This window comes from Mytilus edulis, chromosome 2 (genome assembly GCF_963676685.1).
Source record: "Mytilus edulis chromosome 2, xbMytEdul2.2, whole genome shotgun sequence".
Taxonomy (NCBI): domain Eukaryota; kingdom Metazoa; phylum Mollusca; class Bivalvia; order Mytilida; family Mytilidae; genus Mytilus; species Mytilus edulis.
Window position 1 is genome coordinate 100,792,922 of NC_092345.1, and position 18,239 is coordinate 100,811,160.

The 18,239-nt window shown below is 31.3% G+C and overlaps 1 protein-coding gene across 1 annotated transcript in view; it reads right to left on the reverse strand.

Annotated features, from left to right (window-relative positions):
* Positions 1–15,742, reverse strand: part of LOC139513716 (aladin-like) — a 33,927-nt gene extending 18,185 nt beyond the window's left edge. Inside the window, exons 1-10 of the mRNA XM_071302463.1 lie at positions 15,629–15,742; positions 11,366–11,496; positions 9,278–9,402; positions 8,261–8,316; positions 7,586–7,677; positions 5,885–5,931; positions 4,924–5,082; positions 2,644–2,727; positions 2,306–2,426; positions 1,729–1,853 (exon numbers count right to left, since the gene is read on the reverse strand). Of these exons, the coding sequence (XP_071158564.1) occupies positions 1,729–1,853; positions 2,306–2,426; positions 2,644–2,727; positions 4,924–5,082; positions 5,885–5,931; positions 7,586–7,677; positions 8,261–8,316; positions 9,278–9,402; positions 11,366–11,494 (938 nt within the window). The 5' untranslated portion in view covers positions 11,495–11,496; positions 15,629–15,742. The remainder of the gene's footprint in view (positions 1–1,728; positions 1,854–2,305; positions 2,427–2,643; positions 2,728–4,923; positions 5,083–5,884; positions 5,932–7,585; positions 7,678–8,260; positions 8,317–9,277; positions 9,403–11,365; positions 11,497–15,628) is intronic.
* Positions 15,743–18,239: the final 2,497 nt, after the last annotated feature.

The following is an 18,239-nucleotide window of genomic DNA, read 5'->3' on the forward strand; positions in this document are numbered from 1 at the left end:
AGATAATAGATGACATCTTACATTGCCAAAAAAAAAAGTATTATGACATTCTTTCAAATCTTGATGAAGCTAATTCAGTCAAATATCAATTCCTACTGTGGGAGAGCCTTTTCAATTATAAAGAAATTGAAACTGAATTCTGATCAGAACTTGACTATGTTACATTTGTATTGTGTGCTGTTATCAAATAAATGTAACTAAACTTGAAACTGGCAGTTGTTTTGAATATGTGCCTAGTGGTGGTGCTTTAAAAGCAACATAAAAGACCACTGTTTAATACAATAAAAGTTCACAGTAAAATATATTGTCTTTTATATTCACAAATTTGTATGAAATTATGAACATTACCACATTCATATTAACAAGTCCGCATCTACGTCACACGTTTTCACACGCTTTTTGACATATCATGTCATGTCATGACATGATTTCCCATTGTCAGAGGTTGACATGTATGCTTTGGAGCAAAATTGTCAATATGGGCTGGCTCAGAATAAATTGTTTATTTTTATTGTAGTGTTTAAAACTGTGTTTCAACTGTTAAAACTCGAAGTAACAGAACTGTAAATAATAAAATATTTATAAATTAAAACCTATTCTTTGTTATTATTTGAACCATATTAAACATAATCATTGAACAAATTATAGGTCATAATTTTGTGATTTAAGTGGTTCATATAAAGAAATCAAAATTTAATTCTTAAATCATATGAAGTAAGTAAGTAAGTAAGTAAATGTTTATTATAGTGACATGTGTAATCACATTTCAGTAAAGTACAAATATATTACATACACAATAAAATACACCCGACCCATTGGGTCTATAAGTCACTTTCAAATCATAAAACGTAATTCTTTTATCACGGATTTCAAACAAATTAATAAAAGGTAAGATTAAGCTAAATTTCAAAATAATTAATTAATACTGAAAAATTCAAACTTATATATAAAATAAATGTCAAGTTGAATGCAAAATTAATTAATAATGAAAAATTCAAACTTATATAAAAAAAAATGAAGTTATTAGAAGATCGATTTGGTAAATGTCAAGTTGAATGCATCATAAATTAATATTTATAATAAAGAAACTGGAAATATTCAGATTGACCATGGAGTAACCTTTTTACATTTTCATATTACAGTCAAATACAATCAATACTGTCAACTGGAATTGCAATTTAATGTTTATCAAACTGTTCATGTATATAACACTTCACGTCTATGCCGGAACGCTTTCACTGTATACTTAGCCAGCTTTCTAGGATAGTTTGTCATCAAAAAGATAATTTTTTCATCGTTTGTCATATTTAATAGTTCATTGCCCGAAAATATATCATTAAAAGTAGATTCTCTCAAGTCATTATATAAGGAGCAGTGGAGAATAAACGTATAAACGTATTAACTTGCTAACATGCCAAATTGTGTTAATATCATTTAAAAATGAATGGAATGATATAAAATTGCTGATATTTTAATTGTAATGAAAAGATCTAAAACAAGCTATTTCATAACTGTCACTTTAAGCCCAAAATAGTTTTCTAAATATGGTAGAAAAAAATATTGGTTTTATTTAAATGTGAATACAAAACTTTTCTAAAAATAACACTTTCCCCAATATGTACAATCATCTTAAATGTGGTTTCAACAATTTGCACATCATTCTATTTTTTCCAGAAGATACATAGAACGTTTCATCTTGTTTTCCCTTTAAGTATATGCTTTACATACCTAAACAAATGTGATGGTGTGGCTGAAAAGACTTTACTGCCATCTGGTGACCATTTCAGTAAAGATACACCACCACCTCCTACACGTCTTAACGGTGTACATGTTTCCATAGCAACATCCCATGCCTGCAATTTTTTTATAAAGGAATAATGATAGAAACTACTATTTGAAGATACTTGCTACAAGTTACTGATGACAATGGTCTATACTATCTAAATAAATACAAGTAAATTAATTCTGTATACTATGTCACTTTATTAATCTAATATCCCACAAATTATCTATTGTAAATTGAAGTTTTTATTTGTGGTAAAAATGTGAAATGATAGCATTAATCCAAACCTGAATTTTGCATTCTGATATCATAGTAAACATTATAACATGTTATCATATTTATGTAACATTTCATCACATATTCTTTCCTATTGGTATCCATGATTTCAACATTCTGAATATTAAATGTGCATAATTAATGAGATTACAGTTGGATAAAAATCTCTGAATATTTAAACAAAGGGTTACTGTAATGAGATATGTAGTAATTGTAGTGGGCTAACAACTGTAACTATGTACAAACCATGATAGCAGTATCCACAGGGGACGATGACAGGAGAATTCTACCATTAGGATCCCAGGCTAGACATGTTACTGGAGTATGACTATTTTGTTGTAAAACCTGTACTGAACTTGTTGAGGGTCTGAAAAAATATTTAAATCCAGTCAAAATAAAATATATATAATATATCAATTCCATGGTTATGTTAAGTTCAGTCTGTGGTCTCAAAATAAGTGTTTTCAAAAATAAACATTTGTATTTCATGTTTCACAGCTGTGGAAGGTAAAATGTATTAAATGACATACTTTATCCTGAACAATTAGTTAATACATCACAACTATTAATGATAACAGGTTTACCTAGTAGCTAAAGATGTAGGTTCTACATGCCATATTAACACACAAGATTGACAGGCAACTGCTAAAACTGAAGCTGACTGGGGTCTGAAAAATAAACAGTACAAATAATTGATATATTTGTTTACTTGTTTTGGGCTTTATTCTAACTTTCAGTAGTTATCTCTCAGATTAGTACTTTCTTGTTTGTTAGTCGTTTTTGATCTTGTATAGATCTGATGAGTTTAGCAATTTTCAGCAGATTTTTATACCTTGTTTATATGTTGTTCTGTTACACTCCTGTCCCATATTAAGGGAAGTGTTAAGCGCACACAAATATGTTAATTCTTAGTAAGCAATTTTCTGTGTTAATCCATGAACGTTTAGATATTGCTATAATTAGGTGTTTAATTTGATATTTTATTAGTACAGAAACAAATAGTTTATTTTCTCATTGTTTTATTTAAAATCTAAGAATATAATAAATTTAGGATTACTAGGTTACAGACAATGCAGACTTACCCTTTTATAGATATAGGAAGATGTGGTGTGAGTGCCAATGAGACAACTCTCCATACAAATAACAATTTAAAAAGTAAACCATTATAGGTTAAAGTACAGCCTTCAACACGGAGCCTTGGCTCACACCGAACAACAAGCTATAAAGGGCCCCAAAATTACTAGTGTAAAACCATTCAAACGGGAAAATTAACGGTCTAATCTATATAAACAAAACGAGAAACGAGAAACACGTATATATTACATAAACAAACGACAACTACTGTACATCAGATTCCTGACTTAGGACAGGTGCAAACATTTGCAGCGGGATTAATTAGCATATCATAAATAATATGTAGGATATTTTTTTTATAAAAACATGTATTCTTTTTGCAGAATAGCCAAGTCAACTAATAAAAACTAGAAATAATCATAAGTTGTTTGTCTTATTAGCAATGTTGAAGTGAGTCTTTTTCAAATAATTATCATTTAAATACAGTACATTCCGGTTATTTGCATAGCCTATTTGTCAGATGAAATTATGCAATAAAGCGGAGTATGCTTATATCCGAAATGCCAAAATACGGAGACAAATAACATCGATAGACTAGTAGATCAGTAAAGGAAATCCTGAAGAAAGATGAACGTCCATAATCCACTTATAACATGAATGATTATTTATTCTAATAAAAGTTATTTGTCTAGTGTCATGCATTTTATTTCATTGTTTATTCTTTCAATAAAGTTTATGAACACATTTAGTTTTAGTTTATTTATGTACCGACTTTTCCTTTACCTGTGATACGAAAATAAAATTGTTCTAAAAATAGATTTGTTTCTATGACCCGGATGTACAAATTATATTGATACGCTTTGATTAAAACAAACTGTTGAACAATGCTACACAGTTTATAATCATTTGATACAATAAATGTGTAATGAACTGCCTTTAATATGCAGTATTTACTGATTGCACAGTGATGTAACACTGTTACTTTAACCTCGTTAGTTTCGTATATATGCAAAGCAGCAGGTAATGGGGCCCTACACGGGTTATTTGCTGGACACGAGTGTTGAAAGTGAGAAAAAATAATAATTTTAAGTTAATGTTCTTTTAAAAAAATATTAAAAATGAAAGATTGATGTATGAAATTCTTCAACCATATATAAATGCCCTGTAATATTTAACATAAATGTAGATCACCCCTAGCCAATTACGAGATTGCACATTGGATAATGATTGATAATTAGCAGGCGTTAATGTTTTAAAAATACACCCAAAATGTAATCTATGAACAATGTTTGAAATGCAATCAATAATTAACACCTTTTGAAATAGAAGATCATAGAATGGTTGTGTTTTTACAACAATCAGCTGATTGACATTTTTATGACCTCAAGGCTTAAAATAGAATATGGGAAACTTTACCTGTGTAAACATCAAGGCTTTTTTATAATCATATAAACACGAAAGAAACTGTTTTAAAACTTTATTCAAATAACACATAAGTAAATGTGAAATAATATAAAAAATTCAGATGCATTCAAGAAAAATATACTTACAAATTGCTGTTTCCGGTCAAAAATCTCGTTAGTTTTAACTAAGCATATCTAGCTGGCAATTATTTTCTATGCAATTAACCGAAATGCCACTTGTGGGGCTATGCATATAACCGTACAATTTAACATTAGATGAATGGGAAATGGTTTTGTGCAGGAGAAAAGTATGCAATTAACCGAATTATGCTATTAAGCGGTATGCAATTAAGTGGAATCGACTGTATATATAAAAAGTTCACATACTGCCATGATAAATCCGCCACATTTTTCTGCAGTTTATGTTTCAGTACAGGTACCAGATCACTCTTGCCCATATGTACATTGATGGAATCATCCTGTAAGGCGTAGGCAAACTTTACCGTGTGTGGGTGCCAGGAAAATGCATGAACTGGACTCCTCTTCCTGAAAATATTTGTTAAATACAGAATTTAGTTATATTACTCAACATACAGAAAAAAACTAGCTTTTGATGGTTGACTACACATAATTTCAAATAATATTTACAAGGACATTAATTATAAAAAAGAAAAGAAGATGTGGTATGGTTGCCAAAAAGACAACTCTACACAAGAGACCAAATGACACAGAAATTAACATCTATAGGTCACTGTACAACTTTCTACAATACTGCATAGTCAGCTATAAAAGGCGCCTAAATGATAAATGTAAAACAATTCAAAAAAGAAATTTAACAGCCCAATTGAAATCAATGTTCACTTCTATTTATAGTATACACTGTATATAATTTACTATATCATTATATATATATATAATTATGGTCAATAAATATAATAAATGTGAAAACATCCACGTAAATGTTTACATTTCTCTCTTCTCGCTTCCTTAAAATTTAATCCAATGGTAAATTACTTGTTGGTAAATTTTGTCATACATGTTTCCATACATTTTTTTTTATTATTGTAGATGAAAGTTGAGGTATTCGTCAATGTTAAAACCCAATTGCTTAAACAGTAATATCTAAGTCTCACCTGGTGGTTTTTTTCTTTGCAGGGGAGACTAAAACTGTTAAGTTTTTTAACCATAATTAAAGAGATCCAATACAATATTTCTGTGACTTGTTCAAAGATTTAAATATAAATCTTTTAACCTTTCTACACTTAACTTTCATTTAAATCATCAAAAATTGAAACCAGTTCATTCTTCCGACCGTAGCTCACTTACATGATTATATACTTCTACTTACCAATCATGTATTCTGGAGAATTTACAGATCATATCTTCATTTGACATCTAAAACAAAACAGTATTGTTTATTGTTGATATCTATTTTAACGTACACATGAAGATATACAAAATTTTATATTGACACAAATTCTGTTTCCAACAGTAAAATCTGTAACAAAATCATTCTAGTATTTTAAAGTTGTTCAAGTAAAAAGTTCAAAAACACATGTAGGTCTTACTTAACCTAATGCTCCACTTTTTTTTTTCCAATGAATAAATGCTGTAAGTTTTTATTGGATTTTAGAAAGTATGAACTTGATGTTGATATAATTTATGTGAAAGTTCTAACTGTTCATTCATTGTTCTATAAACTGAATTAGTTTTTAATGATACATGTGCGATCTTGTCCTTTGTATGATTGCAAGCCCCTTGCATGTATTTCTTTTAACCTTAACTCATCATGTATACCATACAAATCAAAAGATTCAATAAAAGCTAGTCAAACTATAAATAGTGTTTAATATTTTCAAAATGCAGAGATCATCATTCTTTAGTGGTGTCCCCAATAAAAGACAAATATATACTCGTACCATATAAAAAGCAGCCAATTCACTTATAATTACTAGTAAATAATCATGCCAATAAATAAAACCAAATCCTTATACATGCAAAACAATTATTAATATACTCCCCCTAAAATGTATCCATAGTTCTTCTTATTCTGAAATTGGGCATCAGGTAGATACACTGTCCATCTAACCAGGGTCTATAAGACTATACTTACAGAAAGGTGAGGAAATCATGAACCATGTAGAGAACTGGTCCATCTAACCAGGGTCTACAAGACTATACTTACAGAAAGGTGAGGAAATAATGAACCATGTAGAGAACTGGTCCATCTAACCAAGGTCTATAAGATTTTACTTACAGAAAGGTGAGGAAATAATGAACCATGTAGAGAACTGGTCCATCTAACCAAGGTCTATAAGATTTTAATTACAGAAAGGTGAGGAAATAATGAACCATGTAGAGAACTGGTCCATCTAACCAAGGTCTATAAGATTTTACTTACAGAAAGGTGAGGAAATAATGAACCATGTAGAGAACTGGTCCATCTAACCAGGGTCTACAAGACTATACTTACAGAAAGGTGAGGAAATAATGAACCATGTAGAGAACTGGTCCATCTAACCAGAGTCTACAAGATTATACTTACAGAAAGGCAAGGAAATAATGAACCATGTAGAGAACTGGTCCATCTAACCAAGGTCTATAAGATTTTACTTACAGAAAGGTGAGGGAATAATGAACCATGTAGAGAACTGGTCCATCTAACCAAGGTCTATAAGATTTTAATTACAGAAAGGTGAGGAAATAATGAACCATGTAGAGAACTGGTCCATCTAACCAAGGTCTATAAGATTTTACTTACAGAAAGGTGAGGAAATAATGAACCATGTAGAGAACTGGTCCATCTAACCAGGGTCTACAAGACTATACTTACAGAAAGGTGAGGAAATAATGAACCATGTAGAGAACTGGTCCATCTAACCAAGGTCTATAAGATTTTACTTACAGAAAGGTGAGGAAATAATGAACCATGTAGAGAACTGGTCCATCTAACCAGGGTCTACAAGACTATACTTACAGAAAGGTGAGGAAATAATGAACCATGTAGAGAACTGGTCCATCTAACCAAGGTCTATAAGATTTTACTTACAGAAAGGTGAGGAAATAATGAACCATGTAAAGAACTGGTCCATCTAACCAAGGTTAAAGTTTTCTTTGCTAAATCAGAAGTCCATGGTGGTACTGAAAAAAAAGGAATTATACCAATTACTAAATCATGTATATGTGACCTACAGAATAAGACTATTTACCAGGTTTGTAATAACATGAGCAACATGATAGGTACTACATGTGAAGCAGGATGTGCTTACCCTTCCAAAGCAATATGTTCATTATAATAAATGTAGCATTAACAATATTTATTGGAGTATATATCACTTGATTTAAAATGTAACCTCATCTAAACAGATGTACTATTTTAATTATCCTTTTTATTTTAATGTTTCAATGATTGTGATTAAAAGTAATCCTGTCATCTGTTCATGTGACTTTCTCAAGTTAGAAACCTTATAAAAGGTTGTCTATAATTTCAGGGTTTTTTTGTCATTTAGGAATTAGGTGTTAAAGGTAGATCTCTGTAAATCTCGGTTTTATTTATACAGAACTATTTCTTTTATAGATAGCTTGACATACTGTGTGCATGTGTTGGTTGGTTGCTGTCATATATATATATACTTTGTATTCCTTTTACAGCCTTGTTCTTTAACCATCTAAATGTGATATTATTTTTCATAATATATTAAACCCTTTACAATAATAACTATACCTTCTCCACTACTGTTGACTACTTCTTGAAAGACACCTGATAGGCCCATCTCATACCTACAAATAATTGTGTAAACATTGTAAATGTTATTATGTTTTGCTAGAATATTGTTTATAGTCTAAATTAAAAACCCAGAACTTAACAATGTCAATGCTATTGATCATTTATAATCCGTAAATACTGAGATAATAGTATATATCTTAGCCAGTTCCAAACTCCATGTATAATATTATCATTCATCTTTTATGAATTTACAGTTACAGTTTTTCTTTAAGATGTAAGCACTAGTTTACCCCAAAACATCATTGAATTGACTTTCGACTCTGATGGCACCCCATATTTTTTTCTTTCTACCAGTTGATTTACTAATATTCTGACTCTATTACCATTTGTTGCAAGGACACAGGGAATAAAATTTATATGATTCTCATTTGCTAAGAATAAAGAAAGGTCATATCAATCCATTTTCTCATTATTTTTTTTTTATTTTTTCAATTAAAGTATTTTTTTATATTTTTTATCTGGATGTTACTATACAGGGGCTAGCAATTGTACTTATTTGTACAATTAAGTTTTATGGAGTTTAAATTTAATTTGTAAATAAGCACACTTATGTATAAATATAACTTTCTAACTTTCAAGTTGTTCCCTTTCAAAATTTAAAAAAAAAGTTAAATGCTGTGCAATAAAGTTCCCTTGTATCAATATTACAATAAAGCAGTCACAATAGTTCACTGTTTTTGAATTTATGAAATTTTTACTCAACTTTTTATCATTATAAAAATGAAATAAATCAACCACTTTGCAATACAAAGAAAATATATATATATATATATATATATTCAACTTTCTATTTTGCGTCAAATGAGCTTAAACTGCATAATAAAACAATGTGTATGATATTTTAACACTTGAAAATTGACTATTGAAAACAATTTTAGTTGGGTTTTTTGCCCTTTCATATGAATCTTTAAAAGGTGAGATATAATGAAAACAAGAAATCTTAAACAGCCTTACCATGCATGCATAGCTCTTTTCCAAACTGTTTCATCATGAGGAAGGAATGCTGATTTTGCATTTTCTCTTCCCGACAAACTTTTATGATGATCATGTGATATAACAACAACAGGATATCCTTGCATCTGTAAAACAATAAAACAATAAATAAACAAGTGAAACTGCGAGCTACTGCTCACTGATGATACCCCTGCCACAAGTGGATAATTTTGATAGTGTAAAACTATGCAAGTGTTTGGTATACAGGTGTTGTCGAGTGATGAATCTGAAAACGCATCACTTGGTATAGCTGACTTATATAAACACTAAAACCAAATTTCAGAAATCCTTGTATTGTGCACGTGGTTCCTGAGAAAAATGTGACGAAAATTTTTCAACTTGGCTATCATGTGTTAAATCATACAAGTGCTTGGTAAACACTCAGGAAGTTGTTGAGTGATGAATCTGAAAACGCATCACACGGTATAGCAGACTTATATAAACCTTGAAATCAAATTTCAGAAATCCTTGTATTGTAGTTCCTAAGCAAAATGTGACGAAAGATATTCATGGGACGGAGGGACTGACCGACAGACAGAGGTAATACAGTATACCCCCTTTAAGGCTTTTTCATGTCAATGATTGTGAATTCAGTATGGACACTCGTAAAAAAAATATTCCAAGGGTTTCAGTTTTAGGGACAGATTTAAAAATCTATCTAAAGGTATATTCGCACTGCATTGTTGTTTATTGGAAAACTTATATCTACCGCTCCAACCCATGTTTTCAAATTTTGTGAAATTTGCGACCGTCCGTTCACTGACGTTTTCGTACATGCATGCTTTGGCTGTACGTGTACATCAAATATGCACAGCACTTGGATGGACTTAATAATAGAAAACTTTTGTCTCGACCTCTATGTTGAACTAAGTGAATGTGATGATGATTCCTTATATACAATCTGTCTAGGAAAAAACCCTTCAACCATGCTTAGTGATCCCGACTTAGAGTCATTCAAGCGACTTTGCTACATCCATGTAACAAAATCTGCATCCGAATACAATCGTCAATTGAACAATATAGTATAATGCTAGCACATGTAATATCGACAGCACGCGATATAAACTCTTTTGCTTTTGAACTGATCACTTTCATTTATATGTAAATACATGTATTGCGTATTTCTCACAACTTTATCATTTATATGTTCTGTTATTAATGTTTTAATGTATTGTTCATGATTATATAATTCATGTAATCTCTGTAAAGAGGAAATAAAGATATGAATGAATGAAAGCAAAATGGGTTTTAGGAGGAATTTTGTATAATTATAAGATGTTAAATATTGGATTCATCATAATTGTTACCCAATTATTTATGAATAAACAGGCCAAGTATAAACAATAGGTATCCAAACACAATATTTCTCTCAACATAAAAGTTATCAAATTATAAATCTAAAATGATTTGATTTTATGCAATTAAAAAAAATAGCTTTATCTATGATCAAGAAAAATTGAATTTGAACTAAAACTGCCTGAATAAGATTTATTGTCAGGCTTTTGTTAAAACAAAACTGAAAGCCTAATGGTACAAAAATATAAAATACAACCCATTATCATCATCTATTTCATAAAGACAAAGTTAGAAGGATCATTAGATTTTTCCTTTCCTATTATATAATTTAGATTTTACTTAATAAAGTTAGTTTTAAATCTTTTTTACATGACAGTTTAATGGTTATCAATTATTCTTTGACAGTACAAATTTACAAACAGTAAAATTTACAGTACAAACTTTATGAACTGGACACAAATTGAATAAAGTAAACTATTGAATGTTTAAGCCAATTGAATGAATGTACAGCAGTCTGCACCAAAAACTTTTTCAACTACTAGTCCGAAGACCAATATTCTGACATTTTCTTATTGGGCCAAACAAAGTTTTGCAAAAACTTACTAGTCAGAACCAAATTTGACTAGTCTGGGGCATCGGACTAGTGGCTAACCGTGCAGACTGGTACAGATATAATAATATTAATTGTTTTCAACTCAACCAATTGCTATTTGATTGTGGAATAAGGATAAATATTTTACCAGTGTTACTTACTTTTGATCCTGCCATGTTTTCAGTCTGTGATGTCATAAGTTGACCATTCTGTTCACACAATGTGACAACATTCTCTGCTGGAGGCTGAGGGAATGTATTAAATACACTGTTATCACTGTTACTATTCATTTCTGGAAAAAAAATATGTTTCCTCACAATCAAATATTCTACTGAATTTAAGCTTCTTAGAGACAACACAATAAGTGAAGACATAAAAAAAATCAATGAAGGATAAAAAAAACTTAATTCAAATAGTTTGGGGGTGGGGGGTCAAACTGCTGCAAGTTTTGTTTAAATTGACATCGATTTTACATACATGTACATCCTAATTGGTCAATTAATTTTTCCCAAATTAAGTTGAGAGGGGGGTAGGGGGGGGTCAGTGAATTAAGTTTTTTATCCTTCATTGAACTTTTGATGTTGTCCCTAAGACATGCCATGTTGTGCATGTGCATAAATTTTCTATTACAATGTTTCAATGTATAAAAAAAGTGGTTTTTTTTAAGTCAAAGCTTTCAAAGCTTGGTCATGTATATAAGTTATACGTCCTTTCCTTGGTGAAAAAACTGCATGAACTTCATTCAAACAATATGCATATATCATGTATACATGTATCAAGTATATGTTAAGGGGTCCATATGCGCACTGAAGTCTTAAGCAAAATATTCAGTTTGTTTAATGGGGCATTATTTGGTAGAAGTATACATGTACTTCTATGGTTCTGCAGCTAGATTGAGGAGGATAGACTTCTTCCGATTACAGGAAAGACTTTGGTGACCTATGGTTGTCAGGTTGTTAATCTTTGTGTCATTTTGGTCTCTTGTGGAGAGTTTTTTCATTGACAATCATACCACATCTTCTTTTTTATATTTGTTACAGAAGTGTGGAATATTTCAAAACTGTGGCGCTATGACTATGTACAGATGTACATGGAGGTTCAAAATTGTAATATGAAATAAAGTATTTGCCACAGTCCAATGATAACATGAATAATTAAAATATCATAAAATATTATTAAATATCATTAACCTCTGTCATGTCTGTGGGCAGCAAACTGTCATTTTTCTCAAAATGTTGACATACATGTGATTCTTTTTCGGCGGTAATCAAAATCTCCCGCTTTTAAGACCCTCTTCCGTCCCTCCCGTAAAAATTTGAAATCTTCCGCTTCTTGAAAATGTGAACCTTGATACTGATAGAGAAAAAGTCTGTGAAACTCGAGGTTGATATATATATATCTAAGCCAATGGAATACCTATATTAGTATTCTAAATTTTTATAATTTGACAAAATGCAAACCGTACATTATCACCAGGGACATACATTTGTACATGTTTAATGTATTATATATATGTCTCTATTATTACCAAATACCCCAGCAGCAAATTAAAAAACCCAAAGAGGGACGAAAGATACCAGAGGGAGAGTCAAACCATGGCTAAAAATAAAAAAAAAAACAGACAAATAATAGTACAGAAGACATGTACACAACATAGAAAACTAAAGACTAAGCAACACGAACCCCCATCAACTTGGGGTGATCTGAGGTGCTCTGGAAGGGAAAACAGATCCTGCTCCACATGTACATGTAGCACCCATCGTATTGCTTATGTTATTACAAATCCGGTAAATAGTCTAATTGGGTAGGTCACATTCGTGAAATTGGGAAAGGGTATGTAGTTACCACATGAGGAACATATCGGATATCATATGTGAAATGGTTATTCCATAATGGTCAACCAACTCGTGATGGCATCCGTAAAATTTAAGAAGGGATGATTTCAACTTCACCATTTGGAACTCTTGGTTTAATAGCTTCCTTGTGAATAGCAATCCCAGTGGTCTCGCTAGCCCAAAATAGAAGGGCGCCGCGCCCTGGGTGCCCTCAGCCGCGCCCTGGGTGCCTTCATCCGCGCCCTTCTGCCCTGACGTCTTTTTCCAAAATTATCTTGTGCCGTTTTGGTAAAATTTTGTTTCATCGATTTCTGATCTCCAAGTTAATTACATATATGACACCTGTGTGATTGCCCCCAGGTTAATCATGTCATTACAATCAATTACAATGATAAAGACTTCAAAGGTGTTTAAAATAACTAGGTAATTTAATTAGGACGATGTATCTTTTTGTCATACTTTTGATGAATGTGTCAGCGAGTGTGTTTAGCTTGGGTCGGCACTTTCGATCTCCAAGTCACAATGGAGATCAATGGAAGAGCGTATATAAATGAAGACTTTCATGACTTTAGAATTGAATTTAAGTCATCAAAATAAAACTATGCCTTTACAGAAATGCCTTCCTTCTCAACTTGTTAACGACAAGCACAGTTTTTAATTAACCCAAAGTGGTGGAAATTGATTTTGTAGTTACTTCCCCTGTTTTAGCTTATTACAAATTTGTGCTCTAAAAATATTATCTAGTATAAAAAAAAGGAATAAATTACCAATTGAATATATAATAACATAATAATGTTACCTTAAAGATATTAAGTGTCTTTGAACATATTAAAAAATATATATTGCAATTTCTACTTGATAATTATACTTTTAGCAATCCATGTTCTAAACATTGTTAAATTAGTAATGCTCTCAGTTTCAATTCATATGATGTATTAAAAGCTATAATTCCTATATAGACAAAAAAAAAAACCCACATATTTTGTGATAATGGGTAGAGTGAAGTTAAACTGTAAAAACATAATATGTTGATGAATATGTACTATATCATTCATAACTACACAGACAATGAAATAAAGACTATATTTGAAAAGCATCTTTATTTTAAAAAAACCCAACATATACAGTAAAAAAAAAAAAGAGATTCGTTTACTCGTGATACACACAGAAACGTAGACAAAAAAATGAGCAGTGCCTTTTCTTATCATAAAAAGTGCCCTGCCCTCCACTGGCACCCTGCCCCTTTTGATTTCTAGCTAGAGCACTGAATCCTCTATCAGAAAATCATGAAGGAAATACAAGCCCGGGAATATTGTATCAAATGGGAGATATATACTCCTTCTGCAAGCGCTGCTGGAATGTTGCTACATAGATGATTGAAATGGAAAGTTCACAATTGGGAAGCTGAAATCATCTTTTTTGTTGTAAAGTTTTGTTTTCAACCAAGTTGAACCCTCATTCGCATTCTAGATGTCAGTCAAGATATGAGGTATCTAGTATTTAGTATTTAGTCTTAGATGCATGATTTTTTTCATTAGTTGTAAGTGGCTTTGAACTAGTCCAAATAACAATGACGTCTGGCAAGGCTATTTTAATTTTTAATGCCTTCCTAGTGTCTTTTTGTTATTCATGTTATTGGGATGTACAAGTACCTGGCCACATCCACTTGTATTTTTGTCCATCTTATGAGTTAAGCTTTTTTCAACTGATTTTAATAGTTCATTCTCATGTTGTACTGTTCAAGTCCTACTGTCAAAGTATATAAAACACAGGCACTTGTTTCTATCCATTGGAAGCCCTTCTTAGTATCAACGTATAGTAATAGTAGGGCTTCCAATGGATAGAAACAAGTGCCTGTGAGTTGAGGCTTGACAATTCTGTCAGGTTCATATGGACCCTTTGGCTAAAATGGTCATATTTTTACCTCAAAATTTACTCCGAGTACAGACAAACCTGTGCATCTGTAAAAATTTTCAGACATAGCATGCCCTATATAAATAAATTCCAAATATGTTTTATGTTTAAGAAAAAATTAAAACTTACCAGGATTTTGCAGTGCACTTTTTTTCATTCCTTCAGAAGGTGTCAAAATAAACTAAGTTGGGAAACAGGTTTGAGAACTTCCCCACAGCCTGGCACAGGTAATAATTGAAGTGAGCTTTTTTAATTGACATGGGCATTAGATGGACAATAGATACCTGACAATAATTGGTGATTTAAACTGTGTACCTGAGTGGACCATATCAAAGGAAACTCAACTGTTTGTTTATTTTATCATCTTCTGCAGGGACGAAAAAAAAGTGCACAGCAAAATCCAGTTGAGTTATGAATTTTCTAAATCATACAATGCATTTGAATTCTATTTATCTAGGGCATGCTATGCCTTAGAACTTTTCTAGATGCACAGGTTTGTCTGTACACAGAGTAAACTTTGAGGTGAAAATACGGCCATTCTTAGCATGAACCTTAATGAAATTGACGACTTGAGATTGGACGGAGAGAAAGGGTGAAATGTATCATCCCTTTCATTTTGAGTGGATAATGATAATTATTTGCACTACACAAAACACGAAAGATATGCAAGCTAACCTTTATACTGACAACCGAATGTTTCCCGCTACAACTTCATCTTTGCAAAATGAAAGTAGATCTGAGTTATTCCAAGGTTTCTACGGACTTAACGTTGTTTCGCCCCTGTATATATGTTCGTCCCTGGAGAAGTTATAGCGTTATGTGCACATTTTTAAGTGACCTTTAGAAGAATGCATCCATAATTGTTTAGATTAATTCATTGAAATATTGACTTCAAATTTTTAAAGATAGCTGGAATTTATCAAATTTGATACAGACATTCAAAGAAGCTTGGCCTGAGTATTTTCTAGGCAGCGGATGCCCGTGAAAAATCTTCTCTACAATATATAAATTTTGAACAATTAACCTTTGATAATCCACATCTTGTATGGAAAAGTGCAAAATTTGAATATTTCTCAATCCAGAGGGCAGGTATCAAATGCAGACTTATGTTAGACACTTATTTACTTCAAATCCATAAACAAAAATTTAATAAGTATGAAGTAGACTCAACCTGTTTATTATGTCAAAATGGTGCTGAGGATAGGAAACATTTTCTAATTCAATGTGTTGCTCTGGACAGTATAAGAAGTCCATTTTTGAAAACACTACATGAAAAAACCACTGAGGTAGTAAAAGATGTGAATCTCACTGATGCAATTTTTGAACAGTCAGATGAGTTGTTGTCGTTGATTCTTGACTGTACAGGATATCAAGTAATTCCTCCATCTCGACAAGAAGAATTTGAGGCCGTGAGCAGAGGCCTGTGCTTTGCATTACACATTGCGAGAAGTGATAGGATTAAGTCACTACAATAACTGTGGTCATAGCAGTGGTGCAATATAGTGTCACAGGGTGACAGGAACATTGATTATTAAACTACAACATATATAGTGAAAGCAGAATGCAATTTAGTGTCACAGGGTGACAGGAACATTTATGTTTAATTGTATAGTGAGAGTATACATATGATAACCGTGAGAGTGACGGAGGATTAATGATCTCATTAGAGGAATTAAAATAATAATAATTTTAATTCTAGGATCTATATCTTATTTTAATAATAAGTAGCTCCCCAGACGATTAGGTGGTGTTTCAGTCCAAAATTGAAGAACAGTAGTGGACTTATTACGTTGTATAAACAACGGTTCTCCAAGATAGTGGAGGAATACTACAAAAACAGAACAGTGGCTATTTTGCAAAATCACAAATTTACTATTTTGCCGGCTCTGATCAAAATATCTTAAATCAAGCCGGCAAAAAAAAAAACGATTTCTATAGAAATGGCTATTTGACCGGCACCAGTAATTTAAGTGACTTGTTGTTGGTGCTAGAAAATAGAAAATATCATATTATTTTGATGGCATTATAATAGTCCCAGCGTTAGGTAAGCTGAAGCCAAGTGAAAAACTATTTTGATTACACATATGGAATTCAAATAACTGGCTATTATTTCAAAAGCAAGTTTGATTTCAATATTTTTGATTTATGAAGCTATGTGACTGACTGTATAATATTTTATTAAATGTATGGTGCAATGAGATTGTTAACTTTTATCTTTCTTTATAACACTCAGTTAACAAATCGTGAGATTTTTTTCTCATATATATATATATAGCAAGCACAAGACTGTCACTGGATGATTTAAGAAAATAATTACAACTACATGTCTCCATATCATTTTATTTAAACAAATGGATGCTCAATATTTTTAATTTGTTTTTGTTTTCTTTGCTATTTATTCTTAAAAGTTATTTATACTTTGATTGATAAATGTTTTTAAAAGATTATATGTCAGTGTCTCAAATGATGTAACTTTGACTGTTTACTACGGAAGCCGTAAGGGGACACACAAAACATTAGAAAATATTTTTTTTAATTTGAGATCACGATAAAACATTACCGTTTTACCGAGATCTCGATAAAAAATATATCGTTATCTCGATAAATCGAAATTGTTATATCGAGATCTCGGATTATTAAATCGTTATATCGGATTATTAAATCGTTATCTCGAATTATTAAATCGTTATCTCGAATTATTAAATCGTTATCTCGATTCATTATATCGAGATCTCGATTTATTATATCGAGATCTCGGATTATTATATTGTTATCTCGGTTTAAAATATAGTTTCGTTTTCTCGAGATAAGTATATAATAATCCGAGATCTCGATATAACAGTTTCGTTTTCTCGAGATAACGATATATTTTTTTATCGAGATCTCGGTAAAACGGTAATGTTTTATCGTGATCTCGAATTAAAAAAAATATTTTCTAATTTTTTGTGTGTCCCCTTACGGCTTCCGTAGTTTACTTATTTACTCATACATCAGTATTTTTTTTTATTCTTTTAGGTTGATAGTGCACATTTTCATAGTACTTTCAAAAATAAATATTATATATTTCACTCGTCACAAAGAACTTCAGTAAAAACTAACAAATTCACTATATTGCTGGTGCCGGCAAAATAGCCATTTGAATTCTATAGAAATTAGCTATTTTGCCGATGGAATAAGGATATTTTAACCAGAGCTGGCTAAATACTAGTACTAGAGCAAATTAGTGCAACATGTGGAAAACGCATGGATTAATTTGATGAATTTTATAAGTACTATAAACAAAATG